At 39.5% G+C, this 27,501-nt stretch overlaps 1 protein-coding gene across 5 annotated transcripts in view; it reads left to right on the top strand.

Annotated features, from left to right (window-relative positions):
- The window catches only part of LOC103350538 (uncharacterized), an 84,111-nt gene that overhangs the window by 24,305 nt on the left and 32,305 nt on the right, over nt 1-27,501 (top strand). For 3 of the 5 annotated variants that reach the window (XM_070047786.1, XM_070047809.1, XM_070047785.1), the window contains 12 exons: nt 71-205; nt 793-885; nt 1,508-1,594; nt 4,887-5,071; nt 6,368-6,529; nt 16,819-16,928; nt 17,708-17,897; nt 19,167-19,278; nt 20,861-21,045; nt 22,690-22,851; nt 25,826-25,935; nt 27,025-27,214. In XM_070047786.1, the coding sequence (XP_069903887.1) occupies nt 71-205; nt 793-885; nt 1,508-1,594; nt 4,887-5,071; nt 6,368-6,529; nt 16,819-16,928; nt 17,708-17,897; nt 19,167-19,278; nt 20,861-21,045; nt 22,690-22,851; nt 25,826-25,935; nt 27,025-27,214 (1,721 nt within the window). The remainder of the gene's footprint in view (nt 1-70; nt 206-792; nt 886-1,507; nt 1,595-4,886; nt 5,072-6,367; nt 6,530-16,818; nt 16,929-17,707; nt 17,898-19,166; nt 19,279-20,860; nt 21,046-22,689; nt 22,852-25,825; nt 25,936-27,024; nt 27,215-27,501) is intronic. The other 2 variants (XM_070047798.1, XM_070047789.1) reach the window with 2 other exon arrangements.

The raw sequence follows: 27,501 nt of genomic DNA, 5'->3' as shown, positions 1-27,501 counted from the left end.
ATGAATTGACCTGACTCCATTATATGAGAATATTGATAACCAAGGCAATCTTTGTTTTTTCCTTCCACAGATACTAAGGAGGTGCAATCTCTTGATTGCCAACCCATGGATGTGACACTGATTAAAACAAGTGAAGAGCTGAAGGGTGACTCTAAGCCCACCTTTGATATGGGCCCACCCAGCTTTATGTCAGAATTTTTACTAGGTTAGAATCTCCGTAATTACTTAACCACTTTGATTTTTCCTGAACTCCCCTTAACAATACACTAATAACTTCTTTAAAAAAAAACTTTGCAAGATGTTTCTTACTTTGGATGAAATCTTCCATTTCTGTAAAGAAAGAATTGAACTTCATGATAAAAAATTGGACATGAGGCACCTTAAGCTAAGACAACCTTTTTGTTTCATGGTTTTTGATTATTGGTTCTCAGCTGAACACTGTATGAACAATTTCCAAGTTACCAGCTCACCCTATTGGATCTTTTTTTCCTTTTCTTTTATCTAAGAGGACATTTCCTGCAGAAATGTACTCAGAGATAAAAATAAAAAATATAAATTAGAATTGAAAACAGGAGTTTATTTGGCCAAAAATTTTAAATCCATACATCATTTTCTCATAAAATATATTTTAATTAATTTTCCCATGAAGCCTCAAAACATTCATGGATGGATAGATAAATGGATTCAAAACTTATCAATATCAGAAGTTGACATGAGTCTAGAATCTGAGAATATTTATACAAATTTTTAGACAACAAAAATTTAGATAACCTTTTGGTTTCTTTTCCACAGATAACCTGGTACCACTTCTGGTGCCTACCCCCATTTCAAGCATAGATACTGATTACACAGATCACGTAGAGGAAGACCTCAGATCCATAACTGGTATGGACCCATCCAGCTCTCTGTCTTCTATTTTGTAAATCACTGATGATTAGAATTTGCACTGTTATCATGACTCTTGTTATTCCTTGCTTCCTTTAATATTACACTAAGAACTTTTCCAAAAATATCTGCAAGATTTTTCTCACTGCTTCTCACAGCTTGTGTCCAGAAAGAACTGAATTTCCTGGTACAGAACTGGACACAAAACATTGTAATTTAAGACAACTTTGTAGCTTCATGTTTTTCAATGATTGACTCTCAGCTGGACACTGGATGAGCATTTATGATGTTGCCAGCTCATCCCATCTGATCTCGCCTTCTCCTTTATGCAAGGGGACTTCACATATTTCATTCAAAGGTGGTACTTAAAGTTAAAAATAAAATATAAAGATGGAATCTATATATTTATTTTGGTCAAAATCATTTTTAAATCCATGCATAGTTTTTTCATAATGTATATTTTCATGAACTTTTTTCATGAAGCTTAAAAACTTAAGAAAATACTTATCATGAGGAAGCAGTGCATGTATTTAATAATTTTTTGTCCCAATACCAGAAGTTGAATCTGGTATCTGAGCATATTCATACTAAGACAACTGTTTTTTTTTTTTTATTTTAACAGAGGAATTGCAGACACCTCTGGAGTCCTGCTCAAGCATAGAGACTGATGAGGAGGCACAAGTTGGGGAAGTTGACAAGGTCCCACCTGGTACGAGTCTACCCAGCTCTCTGCTGTTCATTTTCTGAGTTATGAAGATAAGAATCCTATTACTACTTCTTTTGTTTTCACTATACTTTCATTAACATTACCTCAATAACTACTTTCTCAAAAATGTTAAGGCCCACCTTGCTCTCTGTCCTCTATTTTCTAATCTCCATAGATTTGAATCTCCATTACTACCTTGGATTTTGCTTTTGCTTCATTTCCTTTAACAGTGTGTTATGGACTATTTTCTCAAAGTGTCTGCAGGCTTTCTCTGAGTTTAAATTAAGGCCACACATTCCATCCAATAATAACCAAATTTCTGGTAAAATGATATCCATGAGGTACTTTCAACTAAGAGAAGGCACTTTTTTTTTTTTTGGACAGGCATAGTGGACAGAGAGAGAGACAAAGAGAAAGGTCTTCCTTTCTCCATTGGTTCACCCTGCAATGGCCACTGTGGCTGGTGCACTGCGGCCAGTGCACCACGCTGATCCAAAGCCAGGAGCCAGGTGCTTCTCCTGGTCTCCCATGTGGATGCAGGGCCCAAGGACTTGGGCCATCCTCCACTGCACTCCCGGGCCACAGCAGAGAGCTGGACTGGAAGAGGGGCAACTGGGATAGAATCTGACACCCTGACTGGGACTAGAACCTGGGGTGCCGGTGCCGCAGGCAGAGGATTAACCTATTGAGCCATGGTGCTGGCTAGAGAAGATACTTTTGATTATGTTTTTAGATCATTTATCTTTAGTTCATCACTCACTTTTCAGGCATTAATTGTGAAACTAGGCCCTTCTGAGAAGTCAATGGTGTTTTCTTTTTTTTAAGATTTATTTATTTGAAAGTCAGAGTTACACAGAGAGAAGAAGAGGCAGATAGAGAGAAGTCTTCCATCCACTGGTTCACTCCCCAAATGGCTGCAATGGCCAGAGCTGTGCCAATCCAAAGCCAAGATCCAGGATCCAGCATCCAGGATCCAGGATCAAGGATCCAGGATCCAGGAGCTTCCTCTGGGTCTCCCATGTGGGTGCAGGGGCCCAAGGACTTGGGCCATCCTCCACTGCTTTCCCAGGCCTTAGCAGAGAGCTGATTGGAAGTGGAGCAGCTGGGACTCGAACCAGCACCCATATGGGATGCTGACACTGCAGGTGGCGACTTTACCTGCTATGCCACAGCACTGGCCCCAAGTCAATGGTGTTTTCTAAAGTCTCTGCTGCTACTAGTCAGTTCTGTTCCATCAGGGCAAGTGCAAATTTTTGTAGATGGTATGCTGTTGCAGGCTTCATCATTAACATCCTATTGTCACTCCTTAAAATTTGCAAACTGCTGATTTTTTTCAGGACATTGTCCTCATCACTTTTTCATAAAGCATCAGTGAGTCCACCAGCATTCAACCCATGCTTCCATATAAACCTTGTCTTAGTTATTACATCAATATTTGCTGAATAAAGATGCCATAACCTTGCAGGTGTCTGAAACTATCCTATTGAGACGTGTTGTAACAAGTTGGTATGAATACATTATTGTGCAAAGTTAATGAAATGTGCTTCATATGACATCTATGCATGCATTTAAAAGTGGTTGAATAAAAATAAAGTTTAAATTGCATTTCCACAAACATTTAGAACTTCCTCAGACATATTTGATAAAATACATATTCCATCTTCCATTTCTACCATATTTAGAAATATTCATATACCTAGTTGTTTACCATAATGTATATGCTTCTTATGGATGCAATAAGAATGATTCCATAACACACATCACTTGTATAACCATTCATTTGCTTGATGATGCGTGTTAGTGCTTTAGTGAAGATTCAGCTGAACAGTTCTTTTGTATGAATCTCGGTTATCCATGGGCTTACAATCAACCTGAAGTTTGACCATGAGACAATTGTGTGTCCTTAAGTGTAGGTACATCAGGTTGCATTAAACTGGACAAGCTATGTACTAATGTAAAATTTGGACAAAACTTTGCACATGCTACATACAGAAATAGGCCCTTGGATTTAATAATGCATTGACTTTCTTCTTCCTTCTTTCTCTTCTTTGAAAATGGCACAGAAATGAATTCTAGGTAGATCTGACATTTTTCTTGCTTGCATCTTTCCTAGAGACTACTAAACTGGATGTAGTATTAGGATTGAGTCAAATGATGTCTAGGCTGCTTTGGGTCAAATGAGTGAGAACTGAAATCATTTGGATCAGGGCTTATATGAACCAAAACTTCTGCTAAGTAGTCTATAATTCAGACTAGTACCATGAAGAGGCAACAGAACCAGGAGCCCTCTTGATCTTTCTTACCACCAGGAGAGTTGCCCTCATGTGTATGCAAAGGTGATACACTCAATACCCTTGAAGTGGCCAGTAGATGTGTTTTAAAGTCTGATTATGGAACACAGCCATCTATCAGGCTACACCTTGGCTCCTCAGTTGAATTTTACAGTGTTTGCTGTAAGGGGATTATTTGAGAAAATGTTAAGATATCTTATTGAGAAGGCATTCACACAGCAATAAATCCTTTGAACTCAGCTGTTTGTTACTGATCACCTTTTCTTTGAAAAGCGACTCTGGATCAGCATTCATTTTGCAGGGACTGCTGATAAGTTAGAAATCATTTTGGTTCACTTGGTCAGATGTCACAAAGCATAAGAGCATAGAGGATCATTGCACACAACCAAGGACACCGACTGCAAATGTGGGTTATCCATTAAGCTGCCTGAAGTTGCCATCCCTACAGATGAGTGGGCCAGAGAATGACTAAGGAGTAGGCTCAGGCACTTGTGTGCGGAAGGGTGGATTCCTATGATGGGAGATAGTTGGCAATTGCTAGGCATTCCAAATGCCAGGGAAGATAAATGAATTGGAGGAGAATTACTATGCAATAAGATGATCATCAATGTCCAATTGGTTTGAACACCAAATGCCTTTTACTTTTTCAGGTGAGATCTTACCCATGAATTTACTATAAACTTAGCATCAGGAAATTTGCACCTTTATATATTAAAAACCTCATGGTACAATGCAACAAGCTGTGGCTAGCACCATCTAACAAGTATTCTCACCACAAAAGTTGAACATGAGACTGTTCTAGATTTCCTTAGCAGTTTCTAGGAGATGGGGAAGGAGAGCACATGGGTTCTGGGAGCCAATTTCAGAATGTAGACCTTCCTACACAACAAAGGATACAATTTCTCCCTTTCTAATTACTCAACATATGTGCCATAACCTGGAAATGCTGTAAATGAGTATCTATGACTTCAACTCTGCAACTAATCATCTCACTTCTTCTTCAGATCCCCACCAGGAACGTACTCAAAGTGAACATTCTTTAAGAAAGTGGCTGAATCAGTGGGGCTCTTATGGAAGCAGGGACAGCTCGCTTGAAGAACCTACCCTGCCCACACCTGAGCCACCTCAGCTATTTGGGTCTCTAATCCAAGATGTTTGCAAGAATGACAACTTGCCCAGACCTCTCTTGGTAGGTCTCATTTTGGTTTTCAATAACCCATCTTTGTTGAGAGAACTTGGAGGGGTCAAGTCTCCTCATTGAAATCTGTCATCCAGTGGAGAAAACATGAGATAGCCACCATATTTGGCTGATAAGCTTTGTTCATGCTACTGCAATGCAGACAATCTCATTTAGGTATTGCAGAGTGAAAAAAGCAAGTCTATGTTTCGGCAAAAAGACCCCATACTCTTGCACAGAAAAATTAAAATGGGCTCTGTGTTTGAGTCTCTGTGAGTCCACCTCCCCTTCACATTCTCCTTGGATTCTTAAGAACCGGAATTATCTGCTAATCAGAAGTTTCCTGTCATTTCCTCTTCCAGGCAATTTAATCTTACCACTCAAAATGTCTCACATGTATTACATTTGTCTCTTCAGGGCTTCAACATAAAAAATTCATCCCCTGGCATGTGTGAATCCTTCATTCTAAAGGAATTTGTGAATTGGAAGCTACAGGTTGAGGCCTATAAAAATTGGGGTACTACATTGTGAGTGGTACATTTATTGAGGGTTCAGCCAAGCTCATCTCTTAATGTAAGGATTTGTAGGCTAGATGTGAAGAAATTCATCATGTCAGCTACATGGCAGATGCTGCACTAGACTTTGCACCTTCCATAAGTGTATGTAGAAGAAATCTGTGTTGACATCCCCATGTCACCAAAGGAATAAAAGTCCTAATGAAGTTCTTTATTGTGACCAAGCTCACTGAGCAAACAAATGGCATACTTGATTGAAAATGCTGCAGAATAACTGACTCTGAAACTTACTGTTCTTCTGCATTAGACATGTAAATAGGGCAGTAGGAAATTGAAAAAATAAACTTGGTAAAAGGGAATGCAATCAGAAGGTTTCAGAGAAAACAGTTTTCAGCTTGGTTTTAAAGGAGAAGACAACTCTAAGAGGCAGAAATGGAGTATATAGTCACTCTAAAGGGAGTATAACATGGAAACGGATATAGAAATAAAATGTCCACCCTTGGGGACAATCATTGGGAAAGTTGGATTTAGAGGTGTAAATTCACTGGAAAGGATAACACTGTTAAATCAAGCATTAACATGTTTTGTTGTTTGAACATAGAATGACTGGTGGATACAAAATGTATTCAGAGACACCAAAATGAAATCTTCATAGTTATTTTCATTCCATTCTCTGTAGAGCTAGCTGTAACTTTTCATATTTTTGGTACCTGTCATACCAGAGACATACATGTGTTCTGGGTTTGTGGAAATGGGATGTCATATAATTTTATACCCTTTATTTCACACACAGGATATGCTTTTCATAATTGAGCACAAAAGTCTGTGCACACCGGGCATGTTTAGAAAACAGGGCAATCGGAAATCATGTAGAGCACTGCAGAGGAAATTGAATTTGGGACGTCAGGTGAATTGGAAGAGGCAGTCTGTTCTGGTGGTTGCAACCACCTTCATGGTAGGAAAAGTTTTAGCATCACCTATATTCACTCATTATGGTTGCCTAAGAACAATAATAGGTCTAAATTTAAGATTCTGAAACCAATATCACAAAGTACATGTTGAAGGCAACTACTTCATTGGTTGTTGAAAGCCCCGTGGACTTCATATGCTTTTTTTTTTGATCATCACAGATGACCCTGTCCTGTTTATTCTCAACAATCCATATAGAACTAATATTATTATAATGCTGTTCCCAAAATCATGTCAGAACTTACCCTTCCCAACACAGAATGAGGATCCAAACAAACCTTCTGGATTTGATGATTTTCACACCATATTATCACCAAGCTCTCTTTTTAAAAAAATTCTATTAAGCTTTGAAAGCTGTTACAGAATTTGCTTTACACTGAATCAACAAAGGCTAAAAAAAAAAAAGGGCCATCAAAACCTCCATTTATTTAATGATGATTTTTTTCCCCTGTCCCCTATGTCTGCACTTTAAAAGTGGTATAGGAACAATTTCACCATTTTTGCCTTCTTTCAGTTTCATGAACTCTGGTATGCTTGGTTAGTAACTAATTTGACACACTATCCATGGTACTAAAAGTAGAGTAACTTTCAACACAAGCCTTGCTTTGAAAATGACTCTGAATTCAGGTGTAGTACCCAAGTTAGTTCAGAATTCTGAATATTTAGTTATCTCTATGGAAAATAAATACATTTTGAAAAGATGAGGCTAAATCACAAGTACCTGCTATATTTCTATAAGAGAAAATAAAAGAGCAGAGAAAAAAATGAATCAATCCATCCTGCTGCTTTTTAAGAGCTATGTACAAAATATGTCACTGTAGTGATGATTAAAAATAAATTTTATGATTACCAAGTATGATAACTAGAGAATTATTTTAGACAAGAAATAGATATATAACCAGGGGCACATTGATTTTGTCATTCAGGTGTCTAGAAGCAGAGACCCAATAGCAAATATCTTTGGCATAATCTTCTTGGGTTGTGTTGTGACTTTAATAACCAGTTCCCAGGGCCAGCACTCTGACATACCCAGTTAAGCCACCTCCTGCGGTGCCACAATCCCATGTGGGCACTGGTTTGAATCCTAGCTGCTTTATTTCCCATCCATCTGCCTGCTACTATATTGTTCCTGGGAAAGCAGCAGAAGGTGGCCCAAATACTTCAGCCTCTAAAAAACCCACGTGGGACACCCAGAGCAAACTTCTGGCTTCTGGTTTCAGATTGGCCCAACTCCCACCATTGCTGTCATTTGGAGAGTGAACTACAGATGGAAGACCTTTCTCTTTCTCTCTCTCTGTAATTCTACCTTTCAAATAAATAATAAATAAATTTTTTAAAAAAATCCAGCTTTTCACCTGGTTTAAGATATCAGAAAGAAGGCACATGATGCAAGTGTGTGTTCAAGTGGTTTGTATCACCAAAAGTGCCTTGAGTTTGGCAAGCTCCCAGAGCCAGCCACAGCTTGAGGATTTCCTCTCTCCACAGGCTGATCCAACTCCACAAAATACCTGCTTAACACATATTATTGATATGGGTGCTATTGCAGACCAATGACATAGTGAAGTTTTACTGGAATGGGACTGTGTCTTCTGACTTCATTGTTTCATCTCAAGTGCTACTGACTGCAGGACAAATAATAGTTAAATAAATATTTTTTTTTTTTTTTTTTTTTTAAACTTTTATTTAATGAATGTAAATTTCCAAAGTACGACTTATGGATTACAATGGCTTTCCCCCCATACCGTCCCTCCCACCCACAACCCTCCCCTTTCCCACTCCCCCTCCCCTTCCATTCACATCAAGATTCATTTTCGATTATCTTAATATACAGAAGATCAGCTTAGTATACATTAAGTATGGATTTCAACAGTTTGCTCCCACACAGAAACATAAAGTGAAAAATAATAGATGATTTTTAAAAATGATGATGAAATCAGAGCAGACCTATTGTCATGTTTAATCCCAGTGAGAGTCAAGTTGGGAATTGATAATTTCTTTTTTTTTTTTTTTTACAGAGGATCAGTTTAGTATGCATTAAGTAAGGATTTCAACAGTTTGCACCCCCATAGAAACACAAAGTGAAATATATTGTTTGAGTACTCGTTATAGCATTAAATCTCAATGTACAGCACATTAAGGATAGAGATCCTACATGAGGAGTAAGTGCACAGTGACTCCTGTTGTTGACTTTACCAATTGACACTCCTGTCTATGGCATCAGTAATCTCCCTATGCTCCAGTCATGAGTTTCCAAGGCTATGGAAGCCCTCTGAGTTCTCCGATTCTTATCTTGTTTAGACAAGCTCATAGTCAAAGTGGAGGTTCTCTCCTCCCTTCAGAGAAAGGTACCTCCTTCTTTGATGGCCTGTTCTTTCCACTGGGATCTCACTCGCAGAGATCTTTTGCCAGAGTGTCTTGGCTTTCCATGCCTGAAATACTCTCATGAGCTTTTCAGCTAGCTCCGAATGCCTTTAGGGCTGATTCTGAGGCCAGAGTGCTATTTAGGACATCTGCCATTCTATGAGTCTGCTGAGTATCTCACTTCCCATGTTGGATCACTCTCCCCTTTATTTACTCCATCAGTTAGCGTTAGCAGGTACTAGACTTGTCTATGTGCTCCCTTTGACTCCCAGTCCCTTCACCATGACCAACTGTGAACTGAAACTGATCACCTGGAACAGTGAGATGGCATTGGTACATGCCACCTCGATGGGATTGAATTGGAATCCCCTGGTATGCTTCCAACTCCACCACTTGGGGCAAGTCAGCCTGAGCATGTCCCAAATTATACATCTCTTCCCTCTCCCATTCCCACCACCATGTTCAACAGGGATCACATTTCAGTTAATTTTCAACACTTAAGAATAACTGTGCATCAATTACAGATCTAAACCAGTCATATTAAGTAGAACAGACAAAAAAAAACTACTAAGAGGGATAATGTATTTAGTTGTTCATTAACAGTCAGGGCTATGTTGATCAAGCCACCATTTCCCATAGTGTCCACCTCACTCCAACAGGTTTCCCTCTTGGTGTTCAGTCAGTCTTCACCGATCAGGGAGAACATATGGTATTTGTCCCTTTGGGACTGGCTTATTTCACTCAGCATGATGTGTTCCAGATTCCTCCATTTTGTTGCAAATGACTGGATTTCGTTGTTTCTTACTGCGGTATAGTATTCTAAAGAGTACATATCCCATAATTTCTTTATCCAGTCTATCGTTGATGGGCATTTAGGTTGGTTCCAGGTCTTAGCTATTGTGAATTGAGCTGCAATAAACATTAGGGTGCAGACCTCTTTTTTGTTTGCCAATTTCAATTCCTTTGGGTAAATTCCAAGGAGTGGGATGGCTGGGTCGAACGGTAGGGTTATCTTCAGGTTTCTGAGGAATCTCCAGACTGACTTCCATAGTGGCTTGACCAGTTTGCATTCCCACCAACAGTGGGTTAGTGTCCCTTTTTCCCCACATCCTCGCCAGCATCTGTTGTTGGTAGATTTCTGCATGTGAGCCATTCTAACCGGGGTGAGGTGAAACCTCATTGTGGTTTTGATTTGCATTTCCCTGATTGCTAATGACCTTGAACATTTTTTCATGTGCCTGTTGGCCATTTGGATTTCCTCTTTTGAAAAATGTCTATTGAGGTCCTTGGCCCATCTCTTAAGTGGGTTGTTGGTTTTGTTTTTGTGGAGTTTCTTGATCTCTTTGTAGATTCTGGTTATTAACCCTTTGTCTGTTGCATAGTTTGCAAATATTTTTTCCCATTCTGTCGGTTGTCTTTTCACTCTCCTCACTGTTTCTTTTGCAGTACAGAAACTTCTCAATTTGATGCAATCCCAATAGTTGATTTTGGCTTTGACTGCCTGTGCCTCCCGGGTTTTTTCCAGAAATTCTTTGCCTGTGCCAATATCTTGAAGGGTTTCTCCAATGTTCTCTAGTAACTTGATGGTGTCAGGTCGTAGATTTAGGTCTTTAATCCATGTGGAGTGGATTTTTGTGTAAGGTGTAAGGTAGGGGTCTTGCTTCATGATTCTGCATGTGGAAATCCAATTTTCCCAGCACCATTTATTGAATAGACTGTCCTTGCTCCAGGAATTAGTTTTAGATCCTTGATCAAATATAAGTTGGCTGTAGATGTTTGGGTTGATTTCTGGTGTTTCAATTCTGTTCCATTGGTCTATCCATCTGTTTCTGTACCAGTACCATGCTGTTTTAATTACAACTGCCCTGTAGTATGTCCTGAAATCTGGTATTGTGATGCCTCCGGCTTTGTTTTTGTTGTACAAGATTGCTTTAGCTATTCGAGGTCTCTTGTGCCTCCATATAAATTTCAGCACCATTTTTTCCAGATCTGAGAAGAAGGTCTTCGGTATCTTGATTGGTATTGCATTGAATCTGTAAATTGCTTTTGGGAGAATGGACATTTTGATGATATTGATTCTTCCAATCCATGAGCATGGAAGATTTTTCCATTTCTTGGTATCCTCTTCTATTTCTTTCTTTAAGGTTTTGTAATTTTCATCGTAGAGATCTTTAACGTCTTTGGTTAAGTTTATTCCAAGGTATTTGATTGTTTTTGTAGCTATTGTGAATGGGATTGATCTTAGAAGTTCTTCCTCAGCCATGGCATTGTCTGTGTATACAAAGGCTGTTGATTTTTGTGCATTGATTTTATACCCTGCTACTTTGCCAAACTCTTCTATGAGTTCCAATAGTCTCTTAGTAGAGTTCTTTGGGTCCTCTAAATAAAGAATCATGTCATCTGCAAAGAGGGATAGTTTGAGCTCTTCCTTCCCAATTTGTATCCCTTTAATTTCTTTTTCTTGCCTAATAGCTCTGGCTAGAACCTCCAGAACTATATTGAATAGCAGTGGTGAGAGTGGGCATCCCTGTCTGGTTCCAGATCTCAGTGGAAATGCTTCCAACTTTTCCCCATTCAATAGGATGTTGGCTGTGGGTTTTTCATAGATTGCTTTGATTGTATTGAGGAATGTTCCTTCCATACCCAGTTTGCTTAGAGTTTTCATCATGAACGGGTGTTGTATTTTATCAAATGCTTTCTCGGCATCTATTGAGATAATCATATGGTTTTTCTTCTGCAGTCTGTTAATGTGGTGTATCACATTGATTGTCTTGCGCACATTAAACCATCCCTGCATACCAGGGATGAATCCCACTTGGTCTGGGTGGATGATCTTTCTGATGTGTTGTTGCATTCTATTGGCGAGAATTTTATTGAGGATTTTTGCATCTATGTTCATCAGGGATATTGGTCTGTAATTCTCTTTCAGTGCTGCATCTTTTTCCGGCTTAGGAATTAAGGTGATGCTGGCTTCATAGAAAGAATTTGGGAGGACTCCCTCTTCTTCGATTGTTCTGAATAGTTTGAGAAGAATTGGAGTTAGTTCTTCTTTAAACGTCTGGTAGAATTCAGCAGTGAATCCATCTGGTCCTGGGCTTTTCTTTGTTGGGAGGGCCTTTATTACTGTTTCAATTTCTGTCTCAGTTATGGGTCTGTTTAGGTTTTCGATGTCTTCCTGGTTCAATTTAGGTAGGTTGCATGTGTCCAGGAATCTATCCATTTCTGATAGGTTTCCCTGTTTGCTGGCATACAAGTCCTTGTAGTAATTTCTGATGATTCTTTTTATTTCTGTGGTGTCTGTTGTTACATTTCCTTTTTCATCTCTGATTTTATTGATTTGGGTCTTTTCTCTTCTTTTTTTAGTTAGTTGGGCCAATGGGGTGTCAATTTTGTTTATTTTTTCAAAAAACCAGCTCTTCGTTTGGCTGATTTTTTGTAATGTTTTTCTTGATTCAATCCTGTTGATTTCTTCTCTGATTTTAATTATTTCTCTTCTCCTACTAGATTTGGGTCTGATTTGCTGTAGGTTTTCTAGATCCTTGAGGTGAATGGAAAGCTCATCTATTTGGTGTCTTTCTAATTTCTTGATGTAGGCACCTATTGATATAAACTTTCCTCTTAACACTGCTTTTGCTGTGTCCCATAAGTTTTGGTATGTTGTGCTGTTATCCTCATTTACTTCCAGAAAGTTTTTGATTTCTCTTTTGATTTCTTCTATGACCCATTGTTCATTCAGGAGCATGTTGTTCAATCTCCATGTGTTTGTGTATGCTCTAGGGATTCCTGAGTTGCTAATTTCCAACTTCATTCCTTTATGGTCTGAGAAGCTGCATGGTATGATTCTAATTCTTTTGAATTTGCTGAGACTCGCTTTATGGCCTAGTATGTGGTCAATCCTAGAGAAGCTTCCATGTACTGCTGAGAAGAATGTAAAATCTTTAGCTGTAGGATTGAGAGTTCTGTATATATCTGTTAGATCCATTTGGGCTATAGTGTCGTTTAAATCTACTGTATCCTTGTTGATCTTCTGACCGGATGATCTGTCTATTTCTGAGAGTGGAGTATTGAAGTCCCCCAGTACTACTGTATTGGGGTCTAAGTCTCCCTTTAAGTCCGTTAATAAATCTTTTAGATAAACTGGTGCCCTGTAGTTAGGTGCATATACATTGATAATTGTTATATCTTCCTGTTGAATTGATCCCTTAATCATGATATAGTGTCCCTCTTTGTCTCTCTTAACAGTTTTTGTGGTAAAGTTTATGTTGTCCGATATTAAGATGGCTACGCCCGCTCTTTTTTCATTTCTGTTGGCATGGTATATCTTTTTCCAGCCTTTCACTTTCAGTCTGTATGGATCTTTGTTGGAAAGATGTGTTTCTTGTAAGCAGCAAATAGATGGGTTTTGTTCCTTAACCCAATCAGCCAATCGGTGTCTTTTAACTGGACAGTTCAGGCCATTCACGTTCAAAGTGACTAAGGATAAGTGGTAACTTTGCCCTGCCATTTGCCAAAGATAAGTTCTAATATATGCTTTGAATTCCCTGTGATCTTTTGCTGTGAGGTTTCCTTCCTTGGTTTCCTTCCTTTACCTTCTTTCATATTGATGACCGTGTTTCTGTGTTTCTGTGTGTAACACATCTTTAAGCATCTTTTGCAGGGCTGGACGAGTGGCAACAAATTCTTTCAATTTCTGTTTGCAATGAAAAGTCTTTATTTCACCTTCATTCACAAATGATAGCTTTGCAGGATATAATATTCTGGGCTGGCAGTTGTTCTCTCTTAGTACCTGGGCTATATCTCGCCATTCCCTCCTAGCTTTTAGAGTTTCTGATGAGAAGTCAGCTGTGAGTCTGATTGGAGATCCTCTGAGAGTAATCTGACGTTTCTCTCTTGCACATTTTAGGATCTTTTCTTTATGTTTCACTGTGGAGAGTTTAATTACAACGTGTCGTGGTGAGGATCTCTTTTGGTCGTGTTTATTAGGGGTTCTGTGGGCTTCCTGTACTAGGATTTCTCTGTCCTTCTCCAAACCTGGGAAATTTTCTGCTAATATCTCACTAAAAAGGCCTTCTAATCCTTTTTCCCTCTCCATGCCTTCAGGAACTCCTAGAACCCGAATGTTGGGTTTTTTAATAGTATCCTGAAGATTCCCGACAATATGTTTCAGATTTCTAATTTCCTCTTCTTTTCTTTGGTCTGACTGTATCCTTTCCTGTTCTCTGTCTTCTAAGTCCGATATTCTCTCTTCTGCTTCACCCATTCTGTTTGTAAGGCTCTCTATTGTGTTTTTCATTTGATCTATTGAATTCTTCACTTCAGTCACTATCACAGTTTCCTGTTGTACTAGTTGTTTCGTTTCATTTTGATTCCTCCTTAATATTTCATTTTCACGAGAGAGATTTTCTATCTTGTCCATTAAGGATTTGTGTAGTTCCAGAATTTGTTTTTGAGAACTTCTTAATGTTCTTATCAATTTTTTGAGATCTGCTTCTTGCATTTCTTCTATGTCATCATCTTCATAATCTTGAATTGGGGTGTCTTTTTCATTTGAGGGCGTCATGGTGACTTCCTTGTTTTTATTACCTCGGTTTTTGCGTTTGTTATTTGGCATATTGGAGATATTTGGTTTCTTCACTGTGGTGCTTTTTCTTGTTATACTATGACTCTAGATTAAGTGGACTATCTGTTTTTGATGGAGCCTTAGGGCTTGAGATGGGTGTGGCCTGAGAGCTCTGTTTGGTGTGCCAAAGGTGACACTCCCAGGTTAGGCGTGGTAAATCTCTCTCTCTCTCTCTTTTTTTTTTTTTTTTGATTCAAAAGGGAAGTAATTCCGCACAGCTGAACGAAGTTGGAGGTAGTTAGCAGGCAAATGATATACCCACAGGAGCCAGAGATCGGAAGCTCTTCCCCAAGATCCCCACAGGGAATCTGTTCGGCCCTCAGAGTGGGCTCAAATTCTCCTTCAGCCTCCCACTGGGTTGCCAAAGTTACGGAATTGTAGCGTCTCTGGAGAGTGCTCACATGAATTCCGTGAGTTCTCTCCCCCACCGTCTCTTTTTTCACAGTCTCAGTTCAGTAGCACCACAAATTTACTAGCTCCTAATCTCCTGTTAATTCGCCCCGCCCAGAGTCAGGTTTTTCTGCTAGGCTCAGGGCCGGTGCAGACCTGAGGTCGCTCTGCTTATGACGTATGTCCAAGATGGCGCCTGCTCTTTGTCTTGCTCGCCCTTGAGAGGTGAGCGGAGAGAGAGAAACCCGTGTCCGTACTAGTCACCCTTTTTTCTCTCTCTCTCTCTCTTCCAGTTAGCCTTGTGAACTTCCCCCCCCCCCCGGGGGTCGTTCCCTCTAGTCTCCTCTCTCCGCTTGCCTGCCGGTGTCTCGGGCTATTGAGGTTTGGCTCACCTCGCGTTCCAGCGCTGGTGTGTTGAGTCTGCCGCTGATGTCCCGAACTGTGGGCTCCCACGCTCTCCACGCAGGTCCGCTGTGAGTCACGCGTTCCGGAAGAGTTTCTTGTGCTGTTTCCTCCCCTACTCTTCCTTGAACCTGCAGTATCTCCACTTTTATTAAACTATCTCTCCCCAGACTATCAGTGTGCTCCCTTCCTATTCCGCCATCTTGCCGGACTCCCTAGTTAAATAAATATTAAAATGTATGAATATTCATTGGATTATAATGATGATAGTTGCCTGGATGCATTTCTTAAACCAACTACTTATGCTTAGATAAAGAAACTGAAATTTCATAAAGTTTCATGGGCTCAATTTCACGTTATTAACATTGTTCATCAGTGCCATAAATGAGCAAACTTTCCTTGGATCCACTAGGAAGCTTATCTATAGTCTGGGTAACTAAAGACCTGGATTAGTGATATATCTAAATTATGCTTAAAATCTTCTTGTGGGGATTATACGTGTTTCAGCCAATGGATGTAAAGAATAACTTGTAGGTAAAAACTAGGCATATGGTAATATATGCAAGGCCTTTCTGCTTATAACTATAAAGAGGGGCCAATGCTGTGGCTAGTAGGTTAAACCTCTGCCTGCAGCACAGGCATCTCTTATGGGTGCCAGTTCAAGTTCCGCTTACTCCACTTCTGTTCCAGCTCCAAGCTAAAGGCCTGGGAAGGCAGTGGAAGATGGCCCAAGTGCTTGGGCCCCTGTACCCACAAGGGAGACCAGGAGGAAGGTCCTGGCTCCTGGCTTTGGATCGGCCCAGCTCTGGCCATGGTGGCCATCTTGGGAGTGAACCAGCAGATGGAAGACCTTTTTCTCTGTCTCTTCCTCTCTGTGTATAATTCTACCTCTCAAATAAATAAATTTTTAAAATAAAAAGACCTATAGAGAGATTAATTTCCATAAAGACGTGAAGAATGAGACTGTGATGTGAGTTTTCTCCCTTTGAGAACACACAACTCAAGTCAGAAACTTTCATCTTCACTTTCCAAGTGTATATGAGTGTATGCATGGATGTAGATATTTATGTTATCTGATTCCAAACCTTTACTGCTGGAAATTAAAACTAGTGGGCATGAAATAAACAGGCTAAATGTGTATATTTATTTCTTATCAAGAAAATAGTAGAAGTAATATGGCTCAACAACAGATCTTACTAGTTTGTAAGATGTTTCTAAGGAAGGAAGTGTCAGATAATGGCAGTAGACTTTGTCTCCATTCCCACCACTGTCTAGACACCCTGTATGTATTCTCTGCTTTTGGACACAGAAAATCCACATGCATGCTTCTGTAGAACAAGTTAAGTGGAGAGTTGGAGATAGTCTTGGAGCTGTCACAGTTTGGTGTCTGTGAAGAACATTGGAACTAAACTCAAAGCATCAAAAGTTTTCTTTCTAGGTTAGCCAATGGCTGTTCCCATGAGAATAATATGATTTATTTCTTTTTTTTTTACCTATATAAGAATTTTCTTTCAAGCATTCCAGGAAGTCTTCTTACGGATCGTCTTTATGATAGCTGGCTTCATGTTTTGGATGAAGGAAACAAGAAAACTCAAATAGCAGCATTTCAAAGGTGATAATGCAGTAATTACTCTGGGGCTTTCTAAAAAAACCTCCATATTTTCTTAAAAAAAATCAGCTTCTATTTTGCCATTTTATCTATTAAATCAAGACCTATGACAAAGGGTTTCATTTGGTCATGCATGTGGAGATTAGTTTAGAAAAGGATACCAGTCTTCCCTCTGTCATTCAGTTTTTGCTTGTCTCCAAATGTTATTTTTATGGAGTGGATTATACACAAGCAGAATATTTGACATTTACAAAGAGGAAATCATTGGCTCAAGACAGAAGCTAGAGTAATAATCGAGTAGTAGTCTTTGTGTAACATTATCAAAAAGTCAGCTAGCCAGAGAATTCTAAAAGTGGTTCAGGAATTTAATTGAATGACACATTTGTGTGTGCATTAATACCTGGCATGAGTCTTTTAGACAATTAATAATTCTTGCACTCTTAAACTTGTGCTACTACTTTAAATAGCAAAGGAGCTATTTTTATTTAATTTCTGTTTAAATTTATCAAGAAGCTTTCAGTTGGCTACATTCTAGAGTGCAATGACTATTTTAAATATGCTTCTATTAAATTGAGTTCTAATGGTATTTGCTGCACTTAGCACATAATGTAGTAGATTCAGAGAAATATTACAGAAAATATTTTGAAGACATTTTGCTACATTCCCCAGTATTTTAACTTGGTTGTGCTAATGGCATTAAAGGCATTTTGCTCCATTTCATCAGTAAGTACAATGTTTTAAATTAATGTTCTTGCTTTAAGAATGCATTTTTCTGTGTTTAGGCTTTTCACACTACTTCCAATACCCAATGCTACTATCTTACAGTCCATGTTTGGCTCCTTATTTAAAATAGCCATGAATTCAACATCTTTTAATGAAACAACTTCTGACCTGTCCACGCAGGTAGCTCTAAGCCTGCTTTGGCCACGTATTTCTGACATTTCAGAACGAAAAACAGAATGGCGAAGAAAGGTAATTGCATGTCTAGTTTTTACCCGTAGGGAGCACTGTCTCTACTTTGTGTCTAAAATTCAGTGTATTAATTCTGATGGATCATTTTGAAGTGCACACTTCAGGTACTCCTCTGGAATATATTCATCCTTCTTGCATTCACTAATGGATTGGGAGAGCACTGAGTCACTTTTTTCCATCCAAGAATCAGGACAACAGATTCAAGATAAGCTTTAGAAAGAAAAAATTCATGTGGTATAATAGAAATGAACCTGGGCTTTGATGTTGTAGGAAACAAGGTTCTATGCTGGCATCACCACTGAGTGTGACGTTGAACACTGTTTCCCAGCTGAAGATTTTTATTTATGTACTGGTTATAATTACAGTGACGCAAGAACTGGGTGACACTGCCTGAATGTCTGGGCAGTGTGGGTGCACCCATTGACCTTGCTCTGCTAATTGTGACTCATGCAGAGATATGAGTCTGATTTCTGCTCTGCTGGAAGAACATAAAAATGAGCCTACACTAAGCATCAAAGAAGCTGAAAAATAGATTTCTGTAAAAATTAAGCATAGGAATGTGAGAGGGAGGTGGAGGATGGGAAGAAGCATAGATGGGAGGCAGGTAGGGGAGGAAGTGTCACTATGTTCCAAAATCTGTGTATATGAAATAGATGAAACTTCCCTAACTTAAATAAAATTTAAAAAGAATGAGCCTAAGATTCCAGAACATCACAGTGGAGTGACAACATGACAAAGTCAGGCTCATCCAGAAAGTGAGGCAGAAGGCTGAGGTGAGGTGGGGCAGTGCACAAGGAGAGACTGCAGTCAGACAAGCAGACATTTTTTCTCTACCTGCCTCCTTTCTTGCCAATAGAAGCTGCTGAGAATCTCTGCTTCCTGAGTACAGACTACTTTGAAATTGAGATTCCCAAGTTTGTGTCTATTGGGTGCTATATGAATATTAAAATGTGACTATACTTTTTCACCTCAAACCTCCTAATTGAAAATGTCATATCTCTAAAAATGTAGTCATCAATGTAAGCTGCCCACAAAAAAGGTGCAAACTGAAAGTGTTAATCCATGGATTCAAAGAATTTAGATATCTGTTGCACAAATACTCTCAAAACTGATAATGTTTCATAGAGAAAAATGGGTTTATATGTTTTAATATCAATGCTGAATTTTTGGAGTTTCACATTTTTGTTAGATCCACAATTCATATATGAAATATGGGTTATAGTGATGCAAAATATAAAAATACATTTTATTTTGGCCTTTGTGTTACAGGTTGCCCTTGTTCAATTTCTAATTGAAAATTACGTGAGGATTTTTAGGAGTGACATCTTCACCTGCGTTGGAGAAATCACAATAGATCCAAAAAGCTACCCTGCAACTGCAGGTACCCTGGATCATTTAATTGCCTTTGGTTAGACCACTATGTACCTACCTAGACTCTGTTGAGTAGTATATTACGTAGCCCAGTCAAAGAGGTGCAAGTAGTATTGTTCATGTACAAACTGAGCCACCTGAAGCTCTAAAAATTTTGATTATCTGTTCCTCTAAGTGGCATAATGAGGAGCCCCTCCTGATCTCTGTCCACTAGGAGTGCTGCCCTCATGTGTGTGCAATGGTGATGCACACAATGCCCATCAAGTGCCCTGTGTATGTGTCTTTAAGTCGGATTTTGGAAACACAGTCATCTATCAGGCTACACATGACTTTTACAATGTTTTAAATTAAAGTTCTTGCTTTAAGAATGCATTGAGTTGACTCAGTTTATGATTTGGTATAAGGAGGTTAACTGAGAAAGCATTTAGATACCTTATTGAAAAGGTATGCACCTGAGCAGTAAATCCTTGGAATTCAGCTGTTTGTTACTGATCACCATTTCTTTGAGAAGCAATCCTTGATCAGCATTCAATTTGCAGGGGCTGCTGATCAGTAAGAAAGCATTTTGGTTCACTTGGCCAGATGTCACAAGGAACAAGGCCATTGAGAATTATTCCACACAACCAATGACACCAACTGGTGAAAGAGGAATAAGGTCACCCACTGACTTGCCTGAAGTTCTCAGCCCTCAGGAAGAAGGGGCCAGAGAATGGCTGAGGAGTAGGCTCAGAAAACTTGTGCAAAGAAAGAGATTCCTGTGATTGGAGATAGTAGGCAGTGGTTAGGCATTCCAAATGCCAAATAAGAAATCCCAGGGGCCGGTGCCATGGCTCACTTGGTTAATCTTCCTCCTGCGGCACCGGCATCCCATATGGGCACTGGGTTCTAGTCCCAGTTGCTCCTCTTCCAGTCCAGCTCTCTGATGTGGCCCAGCAGGGCAGTGGAGGATGGCCCAAGCACCTGCACTCATGTGGGAGACCAGGAAGAAGCATCTGGCTTCTGGCTTTGGATTGGTGCAGCGCTGGCTGTAGCGACCATTTGGGGAGTGAACCAATGGAAGGAAGACCTTTCTCTCTGTCTCTCTCTCTCAGTGTCTATAACTTTACCTATCAAATAAAAAAAAAAAAAAAAAGAAAAGAAATCCCAAAGTGAGAGGAGCCTGACTATGAACAGAGATGATTATCAGCTTCTGATTTATTTGGAATATCAAATGCCTTTTAGCTTTTCAAATGAGACTTGATAATGAACATGCAGTTTAAACTTAGCATCAGGAAACTTGCACCTCTACAGGCTAAAAACCTCACTGTATAATGCAACAAGCTGTGGCTAGCCTTGTCTGGCAAATATTCCCACTAAAGAATTGAACATGAGACTGTTCAAACTCTAGATTTCATTAGCAGTTCTATGATATGGGAAAGTAGAACATGTTCTCACCACTTGGGTGCTGGGTGCCATTTCAGGGTTTAGACATTTCTATACAAGAGATGCAATTTCTTTCTAGCCACTTCAATACGTGTGCTATAGCCTGGGATCACTGTAAATGAGCATCTCTGACTTCAGCTTTGCATCTAAACCTCTCATTTCTCCCTCAGATTGTCACATGAAGAGAACTCAAACGATACATTCAGTAAGAAAGTGGCTGAATCAGTGGGGTCTTTGTAGAAACAAGGATTTACAGCCCAAAGAACCTATCCCGAGCTCACCTCGGCCAGTTCAGCTATTTGAGTCTCTCATTCAAGATGTTTGTAAAGAAGACAAACTGCCCAGATCTCTACTGGTAGGTCTCATTTTGGTTTTCAACAACCCACCTTTGGAAGGGTCAAGTCTCCTCGTCTGTCTGTCACCCAAGTGGAGGAATCATTAGATAGCCACCAGCATTGGCTAAGAAGCTTTATTCGTGCTACTTCAATGAAGGAAAATCTTATGTAGGCATTTCAAGTGATATGGAAAATTCAACAGGAAAGAAGATACAGCTATCTATGTCACTGGCTTCAGCAAAGCACCCCATACACATGCACAGGAAATTCCCAATGGGCTCTGTGTGTCTGAGTCTTTGTGAGTCCACCTCACCTTCACATTCTCCACTTGTCTCCTTCAGAACCTGAACTATCCACTGATCTCAAGTTTCTTATCATTTTCTCTTCTATACAATTCAATCTTACCACTCAACATACCTCACATGTATTCCATTTCTCTCTCCAAGGCTTCAACATAAAAATTCATCCACTGGCATGTTTTACTCTTTCCACTCTAACAGAACTTGTGAAATGAAAGCTGCAGATTGGGGACTATTTGACTGAAAATTGGTGGACTATAAAGTCAGTGGTAAATTTATTGAGGGTCCAGTATCTCACCAAGTTCATCTTTTAAGTAAGGGAATCTTAGACTAGAAGTGAAGAAACTCATAATGTCAGGTACACAGTAGATATGGCACTGGACTTTGCATCTTTCATGGTGAATACTGGCAAATCTGTGAGTATCATCACCCCCAGTAAAGGAAAGTCTTAGTAAAGTTCTTTTTTGTACCCAAGGTCACTGAGGTAGGTACTTGCTGGTGGTGTACTTGGCTGAAGATGCCCTAGAGAGAAAAAAAGACTGGGAAGGGAACATGAGGCCCAAATAGTGGGACCCCTGCCACCCATGTGGGAGACTGGGATGGAGTTTCTGGTTTCTGGCTTCAGTCTGACCCAGCCCTGGAGTTGTTTTGGCCATTTGATGAGTGAATCAGCAAATGGTAGATCTTTCTCTGTTTCTCCATCACTGTTGTCACTCTGCCTTTCAAATACATACCTAAATAATTAAACAAACAAAACAACAACAAAAAGAAAATGCCCTAAGATACTTGACTCTGAGAATTATTTTTCTGTATTTGTTATGAAGATAGAGCAGTAGGAAACAAAAGACTAGTGACACAGGAATGCAATCCTAAGGTTTCTGAGAGGAGACAGGTTTTAAAGTGACGTGGCAGACCAGGAGATAGAAATGGGGTATATAGTCACTTGGAGGGGAATAAAGGAATGGAAAATAAATCTAGCAATATGATGTCCACAATTATTGGACAATTAATGTGGCAATTATTGGTTTTTGGGGAGAATGAGTATATAACGTTTGCTTATAAAAGAGCAATTCCATAGAGGCCTAGAAGCAGAGAAATTGAATTTAAAAGTAAAAATTCACTGCAAAGGATGACATTGTTAAATCAAGCACTTAAGCTGTTTTGTTGTATGAACATGGAATGACTCTGGGTACAAAGTGCATTCAGAGACACCAAAATGAGATCTCTAAATTTGATCTCTATTCTTGTTCTCCAGACCTGTAACCTTGTATGAAATAGCTTTCTGTCACAACAGGGGCATGCTTGTGCTTGGGACTTGTGGATATGAAATATCATATGATTTTATGCCTTTTATTTTATCCAAAGGATATGATTCTTTTAATTGAACAGAAAGGTCCACTTACAAAGGACATTTTCAAAAAACATGGCAATGAGAAATCATGCAGAACCCTAAGGTACAAACTAAATTATGAACGCCATGTGAACTGGGAGAGTGAGTCTGTTATTGATGTTGCAACTACATTAAAGGTAGGAAAAGTGCTAGCATCATCCATGTATGGTATGGAAGCTGTGGGATGGGTTTCCTTAATGATGATGATCCAAGAATAATAATAGACCTGTGGCATTAAGATTGTGGAAAACATGCTATAAAGTTCTTATTAAAAGCAGCTACTCTCTCAGTTTAAAATCCCATGGTTTGCACATGCTTTCCTCAGCCTCAAGAACCAATACAAAAATACCATCATTTTTATTGCTACTCGAAAAAAAAAAATACTGTCAGACCTACCCTTCTATATACAAAATCCTACCCAAGCAAGTATCCTGCATTGGGTAACTTTCACACTGTCTTTGTAACAAAGGATAATTTTCCACACAAGACTTCTGAGCTTTTGAAAACTGTTAAGAGAACTGTGCTGTAGCAGCACATACTCTGCTTCACAGTGAATCAACAAATACTCAAAAGAGACCATCAGAACCTCCATTCACATTCAGTTCCTCATCACCCTTTCTCCTGTTTCTTTTTTTTAACTTTTATTTAATGAATATAAATTTCCAAAGTACAGCTTATGGATTACAATGGTTTCCCCCCCCCCCATAACTTCCCTCCCACCTGCAACCCTCCCCTTTCCCGCTCCCTCTCCCCTTCAATTCACATCAAGATTCATTTTCAATTCTCTTTATATACAGAAGATCAGTTTAGCATATATTAAGTAAAGATTTCAACAGTTTGCACCCACATAGAAACACCAAGTGAAAAATACTGTTTGAGTACTAGTTATAGCATTAAATCACAATGTACAGCACATTAAGGACACAGATCCTACATGAGGAGTACGTGCACTGTGACTCCTGTTGTTGACTTAACAAATTGACAGTCTTGTTTATGGCATCAGTAATCACCCTAGGCTCTTGTCATGTCTGCACTTTAAAAATGGTATGTGAAGGATTTTTACCTTTTTGCGTTCCTTCACTTTTACCACTCTGATATGCTTTGTTCGTAGTTACTACATTTAACACACTATCCTCAGTAGAGAGTGTGGAGTAACCTTGCTCCCAACATAAGCCTTTACCTCAAAATCTCACTATCAATGCAGGTGTAATAGCCATAATTATTTCAGAAGACTGGACATTCCGTTCAACTCCATGAAAAATAAATACAGTTTTGAAATGATACAACTAAATCACAAGTATTTCAGTATATTTCTATATGTGAGAAATAGTAGAATGGAGAAAAAATTGAATTGATACATTTTACTACTTCTTAGAAGCTGTGTAAAAAATATGGTAGTGTGGTTGTGATTTCAAACAGGTTCTGAAAATTCCACTGCAATTATCCAGTTGATGTTTCCTTCCCCCTCCTCATATTTGGCCATAGGACACATAGCAACAATATAGTAATGGCTCATTTTGACATGACTGTGCTTAGACAATAATATGAATAACATGTTGAGTTTTACCCCCCCATAAGGTATACACATGAAATCAATTTAATTTCCAGCAAGACTCAGTGATTCTCCCTGAAGACTTTGCAATCTGATCCTTGATAACACCATGTCATACAACTAGAGAACTGTTTTAGGGTAGGAATAGGAATGTGAACAGGGCCACACTGATTTTGCCACTGAGGTGTCTAGAAGCAGAGGCCTAACATGATTTCCTTCACATCTTCTGCTTGGCTTGTGTTGTGGCTGTAAGAACTAGCTCCACTAATGTGCAGTGCCTCAGGATCCAGGAAACCACAGAAAAGACAAATGACCCAAGTGTTTGTTAGTGTGGTTTGCATCAGCCCAAGGTGCACTGAGTCTGCCAAACTCCCAGAGCCAGCCAGTGTTCAAGTGGTTCTGCTTTCCGCTTACTGGGTCCACTCCGTGGAATACTCAGTGAACACTCCTTACTTCCATGGAAGTCTACTGGACACTGATCACACAGTAAAGATATTACTAGAATGAAGCTCTCTTTTCATTGCTCTATCTTCAGTAGTAATTGTTTCTGGAACAAATAATAGCTCAATAAATATTAAAAATGAGTGAGCTTCACTGGCTTATAATGAAGATAGCTTCTTGAGTGCATTTCCTAAACCAGTTGCTATTACAAAGGTTCATGGTCTATATAATGAGACCAGTGCAAACAACATTAGCAAGCATCTATAACAAGTTCCCTACATGCCATCATAAAGAAAATGAAAACCTGAGAAAGTTTAGGGTTCAATTTAATGATATTAACATTATTCATCAACACCATAAGTAGACTGATCTTCCATGGCTCCACTTAGGAAGCTCATCCATTGCTCTGAAAGGCAAAGACCTGAAATTGTATTCTATATAAATTATGATTGTCTCCTTTCTGTGGGGATTGTATGTGTGCCAGCCAGTGGGTTGTGCAGAATAATGTGTAGGTAAGAATTGGGTGTCTGGTAACCTATGCTTACAACTGGAAGAGTTGAATCTATAAAGACATGAAGAGTGAGGCTGTAATGATAGTTTTCTCCTTAGGAACCCACACAGCACAAGTCAGAAGGCCTACTCCTCCCTTTCCATGTGCATGTGACTGCATGGATGAGTGTGGGTACTTATGTTATTTGATTCTAAACATTTCCTGCTAAGAATTAAAAGCACCAGGCCTGAAATAAACAGGCAATATGTGTATGTTTATTTCTTGTTAAGAAAATAATTGAATGAGGATGATTCATCAGCAAATCTCGTTTGTCCTAGTTTGTAAAATGTACCTAAGAAGGAATTGACAGATGATGGGAGGATACATTATTTTCATTCCCATCATGCCTAGAACCCTCATTTATATTTCTACTTTTGGCCAAAGTGCAAGTCTGTGGCTTGACATGTGGAAATAAGTGGAGAGTTGAAAGCAAGCTCTTTGTAGGTCAGAGTTGGTGGTATCTGTGAAAAAATTGGAGACTAAACTGAGTACTTCAATTAAAGTTTTCTTGTAGGTTAGCCAATCATGTTTTCCAGGAGAATAACTTTTTTTTTTGAATCCCTATAAGGGCTTTTTAGGAAGTATCCCAGGAAGTATATTTACGGACGACCTGTATAATAACTGGCTTTGTGTCCTGGATAAAGGGAATGAGGAGACTCAAATAGCAGCAATTCAGAGGTGAGGATACCAATAATCTCTTAAAAATATCAGCTGTTTTAGCACTTTATCCATTAAAATCATGACCACAGCCTGACATCGCGGCTCAATAGGCTAATCCTCCACCTTGTGGCGCTGGCACACCGGGTTCTAGTCCCATTCGGGGTGCCGGATTCTGTCCCGGTTGCCCCTCTTCCAGGCCAGCTCTCTGCTGTGGCCCAGGAGTGCAGTGGAGGATGGCCCAAGTACCTGGGCCCTGCACCCCATGGAAGACCAGGATAAGCACCTGGCTCCTGGCTTCGGATCAGCGCGGTGCACCGGCCACAGTGCGCCAGCTGTGGTGGCCATTGGAGGGTGAACCAATGGCAAAAGGAAGACCTTTCTCTGTGTCTCTCTCTCTCACTGTCCACTCTGCCTGTCAAAAAAAAAATCATGACCACTGACAAGAGTTTTTGGTCACACAGATGGAGGCCAGTTTAGAAAGGTATGTGGGTCATGCATGCTGCTGTCATTCCTTTGTTTCTCTTAACATTATTAATACGGAGTCCTTGACCTTTGTACTCATCCTGAACATACTGCCTGGATACAGGAGGAAATTCATAAGTTCAAGTCAAAGGCAAGGGGCCCAACTGATCATTGGTCTTTGTATATCATTGTCAATGTGTTAGCTAGCCAGAGAAGTCCAGTGGAGGTCTAGGAATTGAATTCATGACATGTTTGTGTGTGTAGTCCTAAGCTGTGATGAGTCTATTTGATAACTGGAAACCTTTGTACTCTTGCCATGGGTGGCATTCTTGTGCTACTACCTTACAAAGAAGCAAAGAGGTACATTCATCAAGAAGCTTCCAAGTGGTCAAATTCTGGCATTTAATAAATATCTTAAATATGCTTCTGTTACATTAGATAGTAATGAGATTTGCTCAATTTAACACGTGACATAGTAGATTTGAAGAAATATTGCAGACAATACTTTGAAGACACATTAGGACATTGACCAGTACTTTCATTGGCTTTTGCCAGTAACAAACAAAACATTTAGTTCCTTTTCTCTGGATGTACAATGTCTTCAATTAAAGTTCTTGTGTTAAGAGTATACTTTTCTATGTTCAGACTTTTAGGTAAGCTGCCAAAATCGAACTTTAAACTCCTGTGTTCCCTATTTGGAGTCTTAGAGAAGATTGCAAAGCAATCATCTTTGAATAATATGACAGCTTCAAAGTTGTCATCTTGTGTAGCTCCAAGTCTTTTTTGGCTACGTGGTTCCACAATCTCAGCAAGAAGAAAGGAAAGAAGGAGAAAGGTAATTAGATGTCTCCTTTGTATGCCCTAGGGAGCACTGTCTCCACTTTGCATTTACAGTTCACTATCTTAATGCTGATGGACCATTTTGAAGTTCTCACTTTAGGTACTCCGCTGGAGGGCCATAGTCATTCATTCTTCTGGCAGTTGTGGGCAGGTGAGATAGTAAGCGAGACATTGATAGCAGGGGATCATTTCTTATTTCCCATCTGAAAACCAAACACAAGACTGATAATAGTGTAAAGTAAGAAGAGAGTCACATGATGATAGCAGCTTGGAGTGTGGCCA

Source organism: Oryctolagus cuniculus, chromosome 1, assembly GCF_964237555.1.
Source record: "Oryctolagus cuniculus chromosome 1, mOryCun1.1, whole genome shotgun sequence".
Classification (NCBI taxonomy): Eukaryota; Metazoa; Chordata; class Mammalia; order Lagomorpha; family Leporidae; genus Oryctolagus; species Oryctolagus cuniculus.
The sequence above is the reverse complement of the archived record's forward strand: the minus strand, read 5'-3'. Positions and strand labels throughout refer to the sequence as shown.